The sequence below is a fragment of the Phodopus roborovskii genome, unplaced genomic scaffold, assembly GCF_943737965.1.
Source record: "Phodopus roborovskii unplaced genomic scaffold, PHOROB, whole genome shotgun sequence".
Taxonomy (NCBI): Eukaryota; Metazoa; Chordata; class Mammalia; order Rodentia; family Cricetidae; genus Phodopus; species Phodopus roborovskii.
In genome coordinates, this window is record NW_026126416.1 from 27136112 (window position 1) to 27149259 (window position 13148).

Genomic DNA, 13148 nt, shown 5'->3' on the forward strand with positions numbered 1-13148 from the left:
TTAAAATTTATTTATTTATTTATTTATTTAATGGCATTGGTGTTTTGCCTGCATGTATGTTTGTGTGAGTGTGTTGGGTCCCCTGGAACTGGAGTTATAAATGGTAGTCAGCTGCAATCTGGGTGCTGGAAATTGAACCCAGGTCCTTTGGAAGAGCAGCCAGTGCTCTTAATCCATGTCTCCACTCTAATCCCTTAAACTCTGTCTTCTGGTTGATTATTTGTCCTACAGTCACCTAGTGAGTTGTAGGACACTGGGGCTTATGTCTATTACTTAACCCTCAGGGATTTTTTTTGAAGTTTAAAAAAATTGCACAGAGTCTATTATGTAAAATTAATTTAGTTTTGAATTATTTCTGGAACTTGCTTACCCCTTCTTCCCCCCCCTCCCCCCCAGTAATCTCTATTAGACCCTACCCTGCCTGACAGCCCTGGAGCAGATCCTAAGGGAATGTGATTGGATTAAAAAAAAAAAAACAGACGAAAACACTGTCTAAGAGGGTCACATGCTTCTTACATGTTTACCTTAGCCAGTAGCACTAGAGAGATAAAGGCACAAAGGAGTAATGTTGTAGTCAAGAGGCATAGGTCCATATTTTAGCAGTGTGTGTTCTTGCTAGGGTTTTCAATGCCCTAGACACTTCAGTGGTAGAATTGGGATAGGAAAATAAGGACTTTATAACAGCTCTTCAGATTTTCCTGACACTGGGTCACCATGCCTAATATATTCTGGTGTGCACGGTGTGTGGGGTGTTATTTATGTGGATATGTAACCCATGTGTATTGTACAAAATGTTCTAGCTTAGAAACTAATTTTCAGAGCATCCAATTATTAAGGCTGTTTGGCAAGTGTTGCTTAGAGGGGTTGGTAACTTATTAAAACTGAGATGAGAAGCTGGGGATCGGTGATGCATAACAGCCCGGTGAAAGATGTGTGTCTGTGAAGGAGCTCAAGGAGCCCACTTCTCAGCTCGCTTTATGACTCTACTCTGTTTTTGTCAGGTAGTCAGAAAATCAGCAGGCAGGTATCTCTCTGTATATTTTGTGGTCGAATGCACATAGTTGAATAGTTTTAGCAAATTTACTTTTATACAAATTGCTACACATAAACAAATTTACTTCTAAAAGTGTTATGCAAGTAATTGACAAAGGTTGGGAGATGTTTCCTTAATTTAAAATGTCTTAAATTGCGGAAAATGCTTGTTTCAGCTCATTCCAGAAATCTCTTCCCTGACATGGTTCACCACCATTGTGCCTCTGGTCCTGGTGATCTCCATGACAGCTGTCAAGGATGCTACTGATGACTATGTGGGTATTCCCCCCCCCCTCCCTGAGAATGCTCGATGTCTCAATTTCAAATAGGAAGTGGGAACCTAGCCGCCAGTGCTGCTGGAGGGTGGTCAAGCATGAGGTAGAGGGGAAGATCTATAATTAGCAGGTTGATTTTTGTGATGTTTCTTTGAAGTTGTTGCATGTAGAATTTAAAAAAAAGATTCACAGTTTGGTATGAGTCACTTAAAATTGTGCACACACATATCGATAATGCACTTGGCTTAATGTGGTATGTTTCTGTCTTCTAATGAAGTGCCTATCATATTTCAATGTACATATTGATACTATAACATCTGAGGTTAAAAAAGAGAAGGCTTGACAGCAGTATAATGTAGTGTATGTGTGTATATGTGTATGTATATGTGTATTTGTGTATACAAAAGGAAAAGCTCTCACTCTTATTATAATTTGTGAAATTAAAGCTTCATGTCCCTGAAAGTACCCCCTTGAGTGTGCACTAATATGCTCAGATGACTTTGTGCACATGTGAGAGAAATAGGAACTGGTTCCGGGTTGAAGTTTTCAAAACCTGTGTATGGTTGTCTCTGAACTATGAGGCAGGCATGCTGCCTTCTTAGAAGCAACTAGAAATGTGTAATGATTAATAGTTGTGGGTCTAGCACGCAGCATGTGCATATATGTGTGTGTTTGTGTGTGTGTGTGTGTGCACGCACGCACACACACACACACACACACACACACACACACACACACAATTTTAATGGTGATATATATACCAGAATGAGATGTAGGGAGATGAGTGTTGATTAGCTGTGCATAGACTCCGCTCAAATTGAGTGTAAGCTGTGTTCATATTGGATGGACAGGCACATTGTCCAAACAGATGAACTCAAAATATGGCCAGCATGGCTGCTAGGATTGATAAAGTATGACTTAAGATAATCTTTCCTAAATTTGATTTTTCAGTTTCGCCACAAGAGTGACAATCAAGTGAATAACCGGCAGTCTGAAGTGCTCATTAATAGCAAGTAAGACATTCATTCTTTGGGCTTTTATTAGAATTTCTGGGGGCTCCCAAACAGGTTTCAATGATTAGTGGCTTTCTATTTGAATTAAGTGTGTATTTCTACCCTTTTTTAATTTATTGGAAATTAATTCTTTGGGAGTTTATTCTGTGGAGCACAAACATATCTTTAATATTGTAGCAGCAAGTAAGTAGAGCTGATAGGATTTTATAGACCCCTACAGAGGAATCTAGAACACAGTATCTATTTTCTTTGTATTTAATTTTGTGCATTAATAAATATTATCTGTAGAAATAGTACTAACATCAGCAGTGATTTCAAACATGAGTATTTATACCCAAACAGCAGAAAACCGAGAGGGAAACCTCCTAGCTCCCTTCTAATGCTTCCTTTTATTTTACTTATTTCGGTATGGACTGCTTTTCACATCTTTTAAATTTTTAATGAATTTCCTGAATCAGCTTATACAGTAGTAGGTTTCTTTTTCCCCAGACATGTTTCATTTGCTTGAGTCTCCATCTTCCCTGCCCTCCTTTCCCTGCTGTACACTTTCGCCCCCAGCATTTTCCTATCTGGTTGTTCCAATGCCTTTCCCAACCCCTTCCTTTAAAAATTCTCTGTGTTTTCAGTCTCATGGGTTCCTTTCTAGTTTTTTTGAACTCTACCAGAATTTGGATACACATATTTAACAGTTAGAGGCTAGGATCCACATATGAAAGACAATATACAGATTTGTCTTGACCATTGGGCCTGGGTTACTTTGCTTAATAGAATATTCCACTGATAGGTGGCTCAGTGGGTAGGAATATTTGTAGTTCTTCCAGAAGACAAGAGTTAGATTTCCAGAATTTACAACTGACAACTCACAATAGCCTGTAACTTTGGCTCTAGGGGGATCAAATACATCTGAGGCATCTGAGGACAGCGGCACTCATATGCATATATATTTAAGAATAATAAAATAATTATGAAAAAGGGTATTTTCAGGCCAGGAGAAATGACTCAGTGTTTAAGAGCTCTTGCTCTTGCAGAGGACCAGGGTTCAATTCCCAGTACCTACATGATGTCTCAGAACTGTCTGTAACTCCAGTTCCAAGGTATCCAATATCCTCTGCCTGTAACAGATACATACATATGTGTACAGATATATATGTAAGCAAAACACTCACACACAGAATAATATATATATATATGTAAATTTACACACACACACACACACACACACACACACACATATATATATATAAAAAAGAAAATGCTTTCCATTCTCAACCACTTCCCTGAAAAATACATAATTCTATTTTTTCTTCTGGGCTAAATGTAACTTCATTGTGTATACTTACACACTGTCATGGTTCATTGATATGCTGGTGGACATCTAGGCTGATTCCATTTCTTAGTTATTGTGAAGATAGCAGTAATAAGCATGCATGTGTAGATATTTCTGTGGAAGCATGTAGAGACTAGGGTGTATGCTTGTGTGTGATGACTGCATTCCATTGGAACTGTAGTTTTGAACTTTTGCAAAGCCACCATATGACTTCCACAGTGACTGCACGAGTTTGCACTCCCACCAACAGTGAGCAAGGGTTCTCAAATCCTCACCAGCAAGCATTTATTGTCATTTATTTTCTCCATGATGGCCATTCTGGCTAGGGTGAGATGGCCATTCTGGCTAGGGTGAGATGTAATCTCATAGTCTTAATTTGCTTTATTCTGATGGCTAGAGTGTTTCCTAGCTTTTAAAATTTTTCTTTTAAAAGCATTTCCTCAGATTGTTGGCTCATTGATTGTCAGGGTGTTTTTAGCATTTAATTTATTCAATTATTTATATATTTTCAATGTTAACCACATGTAGCCTTTATTATATTGAGCTTTCTTCTGCCTACTACTGGTTTCATTAGAGCCTTTTAACTTTTGGTGTTTTGGGACAGGGTTTCTCTTTATAGCTCTGGCTGTCCTGGAACTCACTCTATAGACCAGGCTGGCCTTGAATTTACAGAGATCTGCCTGCCTCTGTCTCCCGAGTGCTGGGATTAAATAAGTCTGCTAATGTGGTATATTATGTTTATTGATTTGCTCTATTGAACCCATCTTGGGGTGAAATCATCTTGTTTATGATAAAAATTTTCTTAATGTGACTGAATTCAGCTGGAAAGCATTTGGTTGAGAATCATGTCCGTAAGGGAGATTAGTTTATCATTTTTTTTCTTTGTTTGGTTTTGGCATCAGAGTTATAATGGCATCATAGGATGAGTTTGGTAGTGTTGCCTCACAGGGCAATAATGGTATATAGGATGAATTTGGTAGTGTTCCTTCCTTATTTTATAGAAAAGTTTGAGAAATGTCAATATTAAATATTCCTTGAAAAGTTTGCAGAATCAAGCAGTAAAACCATCCACTCTTATATATGGTGACATTTTGGGGGCCCAATTTTGTACAAGTCTTGTACAGACAAAGACAGCTCATGAGTGCAATGGCTGTGTTCTCTTCAGAAGATACCCTTTTGCTGCACATTTTTCCCATCCCCTGGCTCTGGCACTCTCCCCCCATCCCCCTCCATAATGATTCCTGATAGGCTATTACACTTTCTGGTTGAGAACCTGCAACAAAAGCAAACCTAAACACCATTGGATTTGGCATGTTTGCTCCTGAGTCTCATCATGTCTCAGTATCATTTAAGTGGAAGAGTGGGACTCTTGATCCCATGGGAGAATTGATGCACCCTTCACTGAGTTACAAAGTCACCTTACTTTGATTGCAATGGAGACTTTTAGTTTATAGTAGGGAGAAGACAATCTAAGTACTTTTACCTCCAGCCATCTAGATTACTTTTACATTGTGGTCACAATATTGGAATCACATATGATTGCACTGTGGTCACATCATTGGGTTCACATATGATTACATTTGTTATGAGCAGTTTCCCACCAATTTGTTCCCAGAGCTGTGTCAGCCCCAAATAACACACAGAGACAGTGTATTAATTATGGAACTGTTGACTGGTTACTAGCCTTTCTTATTAGCTAGCTCTGCCTTAAATATTAACCCATTTCTATCAATCTAAGTGTTTCCACATGGTCTTATCTTACTGGAGAGAGGGTCTAGACCTCTTCTCTCATGTCCTACATCTTGCCTCCTCTCTACTACATCTCCCAGAATCCTCCTTGTCTCCTAGTCCTGCCTATCTTGCCTTTCTGTTTGCTAACAGAAGTTTATTATTAACCAATAAGAGAAACACATTTACAGAATGCCATCTCCCATCATCTCCTCTTTTCTTTCTAAAACAAAAAGGGCTTTAACATTAACATAGTAAAATTACATATATCAAAACAGTTATCAAACAAGAACTATAGTTAACAATATTTAGCATTTACTAATTAATAAATAAATTTATTTATTAACATTTAGCAAGAATTAAAGAAAATATTTCATCATCTATCCTATTTTGTCACTCTAAAGTCTTATATGTAACTTATCTTTAATCCTAACTAAGGAAAACTGTAACCATAACTGTATGTCTTTAACTCCATCAAAGACCACAGAAGGATAGTATATAAACTCTAGAAATGACAGAAAACTCGCTGCCTGGTCAGTCACCCAAAGTTCTTCTGTAAATTGGTGCATTCACCTTCAGCCCATAGGCCACAGTGTGTCTGGCAGACTTCTCAGCATAGCAGGAAATTTCAAACTGTCCCACCTGTATTGGCAGTTTGTCAGTCACTTTTCTCTGTGTCCTGCAGACTGTCTGGCAGACTTTTCCTTGAAGCAGGAACCCTGTAATAATGTCCATTCTGTTTCAGCAGTCATTTTTCTGTGGGTCTAGCATGTTCAGTTTATACAGCATAAAGTCAAACATTCCAGACAAGAACAGTATCTTGCCCAAATGGCTAGTCTTGCTATATTGGGAGTAAACTCCATAATGGGTTTCTTCTATGTTCATCTTCCTTTGTGACGAAGGTGGTGTTGCCAGGAGCAGTTATGTCTCACTGTCAAGAAAAACCCTAAACCATTTTAAATGTCATATTCTGTAGGCCTATTAAAGGTTTGAAGAATGCCTATCCATTTGAAATATATCTCTATATATCTATAAAAGCCTAACAAACCTAACTGTTACGAGCATGTTTTTCTGCCGGCTTAGTCCCACAGCCACGCCAGCCCCAAATAATACACAGAGATGCTGTATTAGATATAAGCTGTTAGCCTGTTACTAGCATTTCTTATTGTCTAGCTCTGTCTTAAATACTAACCCATTTCTATTAATCTAAGTATTTCCACATAGTCTTATCTTACCAGAGAGAAGGCCCGGTGTACTACCCTGTTGGTCCTACATCTTGAAAACTCCTCCTTCCTTTCTTCTTTCTCTCTCCTCCTAGTCTCCTGGTCATGCCTATCTTGCTTTCCTATTGGCCAACAGTGCTTTATTCATTATCCAATATGAGGAACATATTTACAGAATGACATCTCCCATCATCTCCTCTTTTCTGTCTAAAATAAAAAGAAGGGTTTTAACCTTAACATAGCAACATATATAACAAAACAGTTATAAAACAAGAACCACAGTTAATAATATTTAGTTCATAAACATTTAGTAGGATTTAAAGACAATATTTTAGCATCTATCCTATCTTTGTGAGTCTGAAGTCCTATATGTAACTTATCTTAATCTTAACTAAGGAAAACTATAACCATAACTATTTGTCTGTCTTCAACTCCTTCAAAGATCACAGAAGGATAATATATAAACTCTAGAAATGACAGAGATAACTCACCTGGTCATTCACCCAAAGTTCTTCTGTAATGCTCCATTTTTAGCCTATAGACCATAGTGTGTCTGTCAGACTCCTCAGCAAAGTAGGAAACTTTAAAATGTCCCATCTGTGTTGGCAATTTGTCATTTACTTTTCTCCCTGTCCTGCGGAATATCTGGCAGACTCTTCCATGAAGTAGGGACCCTGTAGCAATGTCCATCTTGTATCAGCAGTCACTTTCCTGTGGGTCCTGCATGTCCAGTTTATACAGCATAAAGTCAAACAGTCCAGACAAGAGTAGTATCTTGTCCAAATGGTAGTCTTGCCATATTGAAAGCAAACTCTGTAATATATTTCTTCAAGGTCCATCTTCCTTTCTGACAAAGGTGGTTTTGCCAGGATCAGTTTATGTCTCACTGTTAAGAAAAACCCTAAACCATTTTAAATGCCATATTCTGTAGGTCTTTGAAAGGTTTGAAGAATGCCTATCTATCTCAAATACATCTTGAAAACCTTACTAACTTAACTCTAAGTTTTGACTATCATAGGTAACTATCTATAATCTGTACTAAATTATACATTACATTTCTAAATGACCTATATAAACACAATACCTAAACAAGAGGAGAAATATACATATCACAAAATTGACCTTAAATTTGTATCAATAAATGAAAATCCATTTCAAAACAAAGTATGTAGGACCAACCAACAGGGTAGTATGCTGGGCCTTCTCTCTGGTAAGATAAGTCCATGTGGAAATATTTAGATTAATAGAAATGGGTTAATATTTAAGACAGAGCTAGACAATAAGAAATGCTAGTAACAGACTAACAGCTTATATTTATACAGCATCTCTGTGTGATATTTGGAGCTGGCGCAGCTGAGGAACCAGGTCGGCAGGAAAACTGCTCGTAACAAAATGGTGCCTTCAACGTGGCTAATAAGAACTTCCACTTAAAAACTTAACAAAAGCTTAAGAAAGTGTTTTAGAAACAAAAGAACAAGACAAGCAAGGCTTCTTGGTAACAGCATTTTTCTCAGCTGGGCTCTGTTTTGCTAGAGACAAACAGACTTGTGTGGCCCCTTTAAGGGAGATTTCCTGACTCAGCATAAGCAGCAAAAAACCGCAAGGCTTTTAAAGAGCTCTGTTAACAACTTAATGGTGTGTACCAGAGCTGACAATGGCAGTGACCACATCTCCATGCCAGCAGCATGCTGCTGGATGGTAGCATAGACCAAGGCAGTGAGCACAGCTCTCAGTTCTGGCTGTAAACTTACCGGGGGCATCTTGGATAGACGGTGGCTAATAAAGCTGTGGCTTTCATTTTAGCAATGTTGTTGTTTACCAGATAAAAGACTCATGGCCAGAAAAAGATAAAGATTTACAGTAAAAACAAATTCAATGTGTTTACAATGTGTTTTCAAATATACGTAGGCTTGGAAAAAAAAGTGGTTTAAAAAATGACATCTCCCAACACCTAATTATAAGTTTGACTATTAGAGATAACTATAATTTTTACTTAATTATACATTACATTTTAAAATGAGCTATATAAACATAATACTTGAACAAGAGGAGAAATACACATTTCACAAAATTGACCTTAAATTTGTATCAATAAATGAAAATCCATTCCAAAACAAAGTATTCATTTCTATACCATAATCCCCTTATTACCTTTAAAAAGAGATTGGTTGTGATCATTAATCATTTATAAACATCTCTACTTATTTATATCTATTTATTATAAATGAAAACAAACATTTATAGACAATATTTGGGAATTTGGGTGTCATTCTTTCCAAACTGCTTCCTGCTGGCTGGGGACAACATAATACCATGGGAATCCCAAGAAGACACAGAAATCCTGGCTGTAGTCTGCAAGACTGTCTTGTTTTAGATGTTTTGAATGTTGGATCACCTGGCACACTGTTTCAGGGGGTCTTGCTTGATCAAACCATGTTAATCTGAAAGGAATCCACAGCTTTTTATTTTCTGTGGAAACAAAAATAGATATTCTTTTCCCCAGTAACCTGTCTTCAGACTTAAATTTTGAAGTCAAAACATTTTTAAAATATATAAGTTGGATTAATCCAGCAGCATTGACAATCAATTGTATTTTAGCAGTTATTCCTTCCTTAGCAATTGAGCAATTCAAAGACAACACAATAGCATACAGTATCCAGACTCTCTGTGTGCTTTCCATCTTCACGTGGCTATTTTATTACTCTATTTCTTCTACTACTAATTTTTCATTTCTTGAGATGGCTTCTCTGTGTGTTTTCGCCTGTCCTGGAATTCACTCTGTACAGGCTGGCCCTGAGATCATAGAGATCTTCTTGCCTCTGCCTCCCGAGTGCTGGGATTAAAGGTGTGTGTCATCACACCCAGCTACTCTCTTTTTTCCCTATTTTTTTAAACCATTTTATCCTGTTTCTTTTTCTTTCCCGAGCCTACTATATTTTAAACACATTGTAAACCTTTAGACTTTTTTCTTTATCTTAATCTGTCTTTACTGAAAATCTTTATCTTTTTCTGACCATGAGTCTTTTATCTGTTAACATTGCTTTCCATATGGCATGAGTATGTTTGCCACCAGCAGTGAGAGCTGTGCTCACTGCCTTGGTCTATGCTGTCATCAAGCAGCATGCTGCTGGCTTGGAGATTAGTCACTGCCACTGCCACTGCCAGCTGCTTGTACACGCCATTGAATTGTAAGCAGGGCCTCTAAAAAGTGCCCTGTGGATGCGGAGTTAGGAAACCTCCCTTTAAGGAGTTGTGCAAGTCTGTGCTTGTCTCTAGCAAAACAGAGCCTGCCCCCCACCCCTGAAGCGTTGCTACCAAGAAGACTTGCTTGTCTCTGTTCTTTTGTTTTTTAAAATCCCCTATGAAGCTTTTGTCAAGTTGTAAGTGGAAGTTCTTAGTAACCACATTGTATGCACCATTTTGTTATGAGCATTTTCCCACCATCCTGGTCTCAAGCTTTGTCAGCCCCAAGTAACATACAGAAACATTGTATTAATTATTATATTAAACTGTTGGCAGGTTACTAGCTTTTCTTACTGGTTAGCTCTGTCTTAAATATTAACCCATTTCTACCAATCTAAGTGTTTCCATGTGATCTTATCTACCAGAGAAAGGGTCCAGACCTCTTTTCTCATGTCCTACATCTTGCCTCCTCTCTACTACATCTCCCAGAATCCTTATCTCCTAGTCCTTCCGTCTTGCCTTCCTATTTGCTTTATTCATTAACCAATAAGAGAAACATATTTACAGAATGACATCTCATACCATTGTGATTATATATGATTACATTATGGTCATACCATCATGATCACATAACATGTAAAAAGATCTTGCAGATTTGAAAGGGAAAAATGAGGAGAAGAATCATGTTTTGCAAAAGCAATGTCAAGGAGACATACTTTCGTGGACTTAGAGATATATTAAAAAGTAAAGTCATGGGAATAGTTTGAAGTGCTATTTGGATGCAGTAAAAGCACAGAAATAAATAAATCTTTACCTCATATTGTAAATTTACGACAAAAGTATTTCAATAAGACTTTCACTTTCAAAAATTAATTGCATTTTTAAAAAGTCTTGACTTGATTATTTCTTTCAGTTTTGCAGGCAGAAGGATCTGCTTGCCAAAGGGCTGACTTCTGTATGCAAGCTATAAAATTGTTATACTTATTATAGCAATTTTCCATCATATTCAATGACTATGCTGCATAGATAGGATTTTTAAGGGTTGAATTTGAAAATGGCAACTATTTCCCCATATGAGGTGCATCTTGATATAATAGGGAGTTGAAACACTTTCCAAACTCTGCATATGGAGTCTTCAGTAGCAGCCCTATTTTCTTTTAAGGTTTTTTATAACACAGAGACCCGTTAAAGTTCCTTCAAAGAGCTACTTACACACTCAGAGAGTGCAGTAGAGACCCAAGCTTTTGTACAGGGGGGCTCTCATCACACACCAGTCAGCAAATAATATGAGATTCCAGCTTTTTCCCCCCTCGAAATGTCCTCTGGTCTTTTACTTTCCTCCCCCTTTAGTGTTGGGGTTCAGTCTGGCTGGCCCATTGTCTTTTCTCAGCACATGGGGATCATGTGTACCCCCTCTTTGACACTCAGGATGGCTTGAGCCTTTCTTGGCTCCAATTGGATCCCATTGCTGGTGTAACCAGTGCTCTCATTATAGGTGACAATGGGAGTTAAACTTACAACAGATCCTTTGTAATCTTTAATTTATAAAAAGTGATAGATTGAGGTTCAAAATTCCCTTTGAAAACTCAAACCCAAACTCCAAAGACCTTGGGGATGTAAGAATAGTAACTTTAGAAATGAGCTTTGCATTCATTCTGAGTTCGAATGCTGTTTATACCAAAGCAATGTTCTGACAGTATTTGACTGACAGCTCATCCCCCATCAAGGGTTTCCTCACTAAACTTTTCTACTATTGGATCATTCTGCCTTCAGTTCCCTGAGATACTCTTAATGGGTTCATTTCCTTTATGAATTTTAAATTAGCATGTGGCCAGTCTATCATGGATAGAAACTTTAGAAAATTAAAAGCATAAATAAAATATAGAAAGTATTCTTGATCTAGCTTCCTAGATTCATGTGAACTACGTACAGTTCATTCATATTTTATTCATCTGTTACCCCTTCTGTCTCTTTTGCTTTAACGGTTTCTGTTTTATTTCACCATGCAATGTTCCTTTCAGATACAGTTGTGATTAAACTATACTATACTATACTGTCCTGGTAGCCTATCTACCTCCCACCAGCAGAACACACCGGTTTGGTCTTATTTGGAATAAATTCTTTTTTGCAGGTATAATTAAGATGTTGAGATAAGGTGATCCTGGATCAGGGTGTGTCTTGGGATACAGAAATAGCATAATGTGCAGATGGAGGCCCCACTGGAAGGAACTCATGGGCCACCAGAGATTAGAAGGGAAAACAGACAGATTACCCCTCTCCCCCAATCTCCCGAGGGATTCCGTTCTTACACCTTGCTTCTGGATTTCAAGTCTCTGGAACAGAGAAATATTCTTCTCTTTTAAGTCGTGTATTCAGGGTGATTTGTTACCACGGTCCAGAGAATGCCTAAGGCAGGCTAGTGACTTCTAAATTAGACCAAAAGACAAAAGAAGTTTGGAAATATCCCGGCTGAGAAAATGACTGTGGCGCATCTGACCGGTTACTAATATAAGGGGGCACGGTGAGAGCAGACGAAAAGCGAGCTGAATGTTGCTGGAGGAATGAAACCAACTCTGAACAATGGAGGGAAAATGGTGCAGCATGGCATACAGACAAAACTGTCAGGCAGGGCTGGCTCTAATCACTGACATGGAGGGCGGAGACGGTCCACAATGCCTAGTACAGATCTCATCCGCCTAGCGAGACTTTCTGAATTGTCGGCTGACGATTTGTAGTCACCCCAGGCCCCATCTTGTCCCTCCCAGGAGGGTGTGTTCAGATTGGCTTCCCCTTCACACTGCTAAATTTAAGGCTTCATTTCAAATCAAATGCTCTTCTGGCTGGCTGCCTGAGGAGTCACATGTGGAACAGAGACCCGCAGGCAGAGGGATGAGGCCCTTGCTTCTGGAGATGGGGTCTGGAAACCATATGAACTGTAAATAGTTTTAGAATATAAAAAATATTGCTTTCTGCCAAAAGAATTGATTTCCCCCCTTTCTAGACATAGTTATTAAGTGTCTGGTGGAAATTACTGGCCCCGATCGATCGCAGTCTGTTTACTGTCTCCATCCGCGTCAGTTGAGGGGTGTCGGCTCTGCAAACACTTCCTCAGTAGAACTAGGGCCTGGGCTCTCTGAGCCAGGGCAAATTTATAGTTGCCTGATTTTTGAAGGAAACTTGCTTTCTTCCACATAACATTTTCCGCTGAAATTTTAATGAAACAAATAAGAACAAGGCAGATATACTTCCTCCTCTGTATGCTACTGGCACCCAGAGTCTGCTCTGCTTCTGGCCCCGAGGGACAGCTCAGCACACATCTTATCTTCCTGGATGGCCTTTCTGCTTTTACACCAGACCCTTCATTACA

General features: G+C 38.5%; 1 protein-coding gene across 1 annotated transcript in view; it reads left to right on the forward strand.

The window, feature by feature from the left end:
• The window catches only part of Atp8b4 (ATPase phospholipid transporting 8B4 (putative)), a 165171-nt gene that overhangs the window by 33513 nt on the left and 118510 nt on the right, over positions 1 to 13148 (forward strand). Inside the window, exons 4-5 of the mRNA XM_051183488.1 lie at positions 1209 to 1307; positions 2259 to 2320. Of these exons, the coding sequence (XP_051039445.1) occupies positions 1209 to 1307; positions 2259 to 2320 (161 nt within the window). The remainder of the gene's footprint in view (positions 1 to 1208; positions 1308 to 2258; positions 2321 to 13148) is intronic.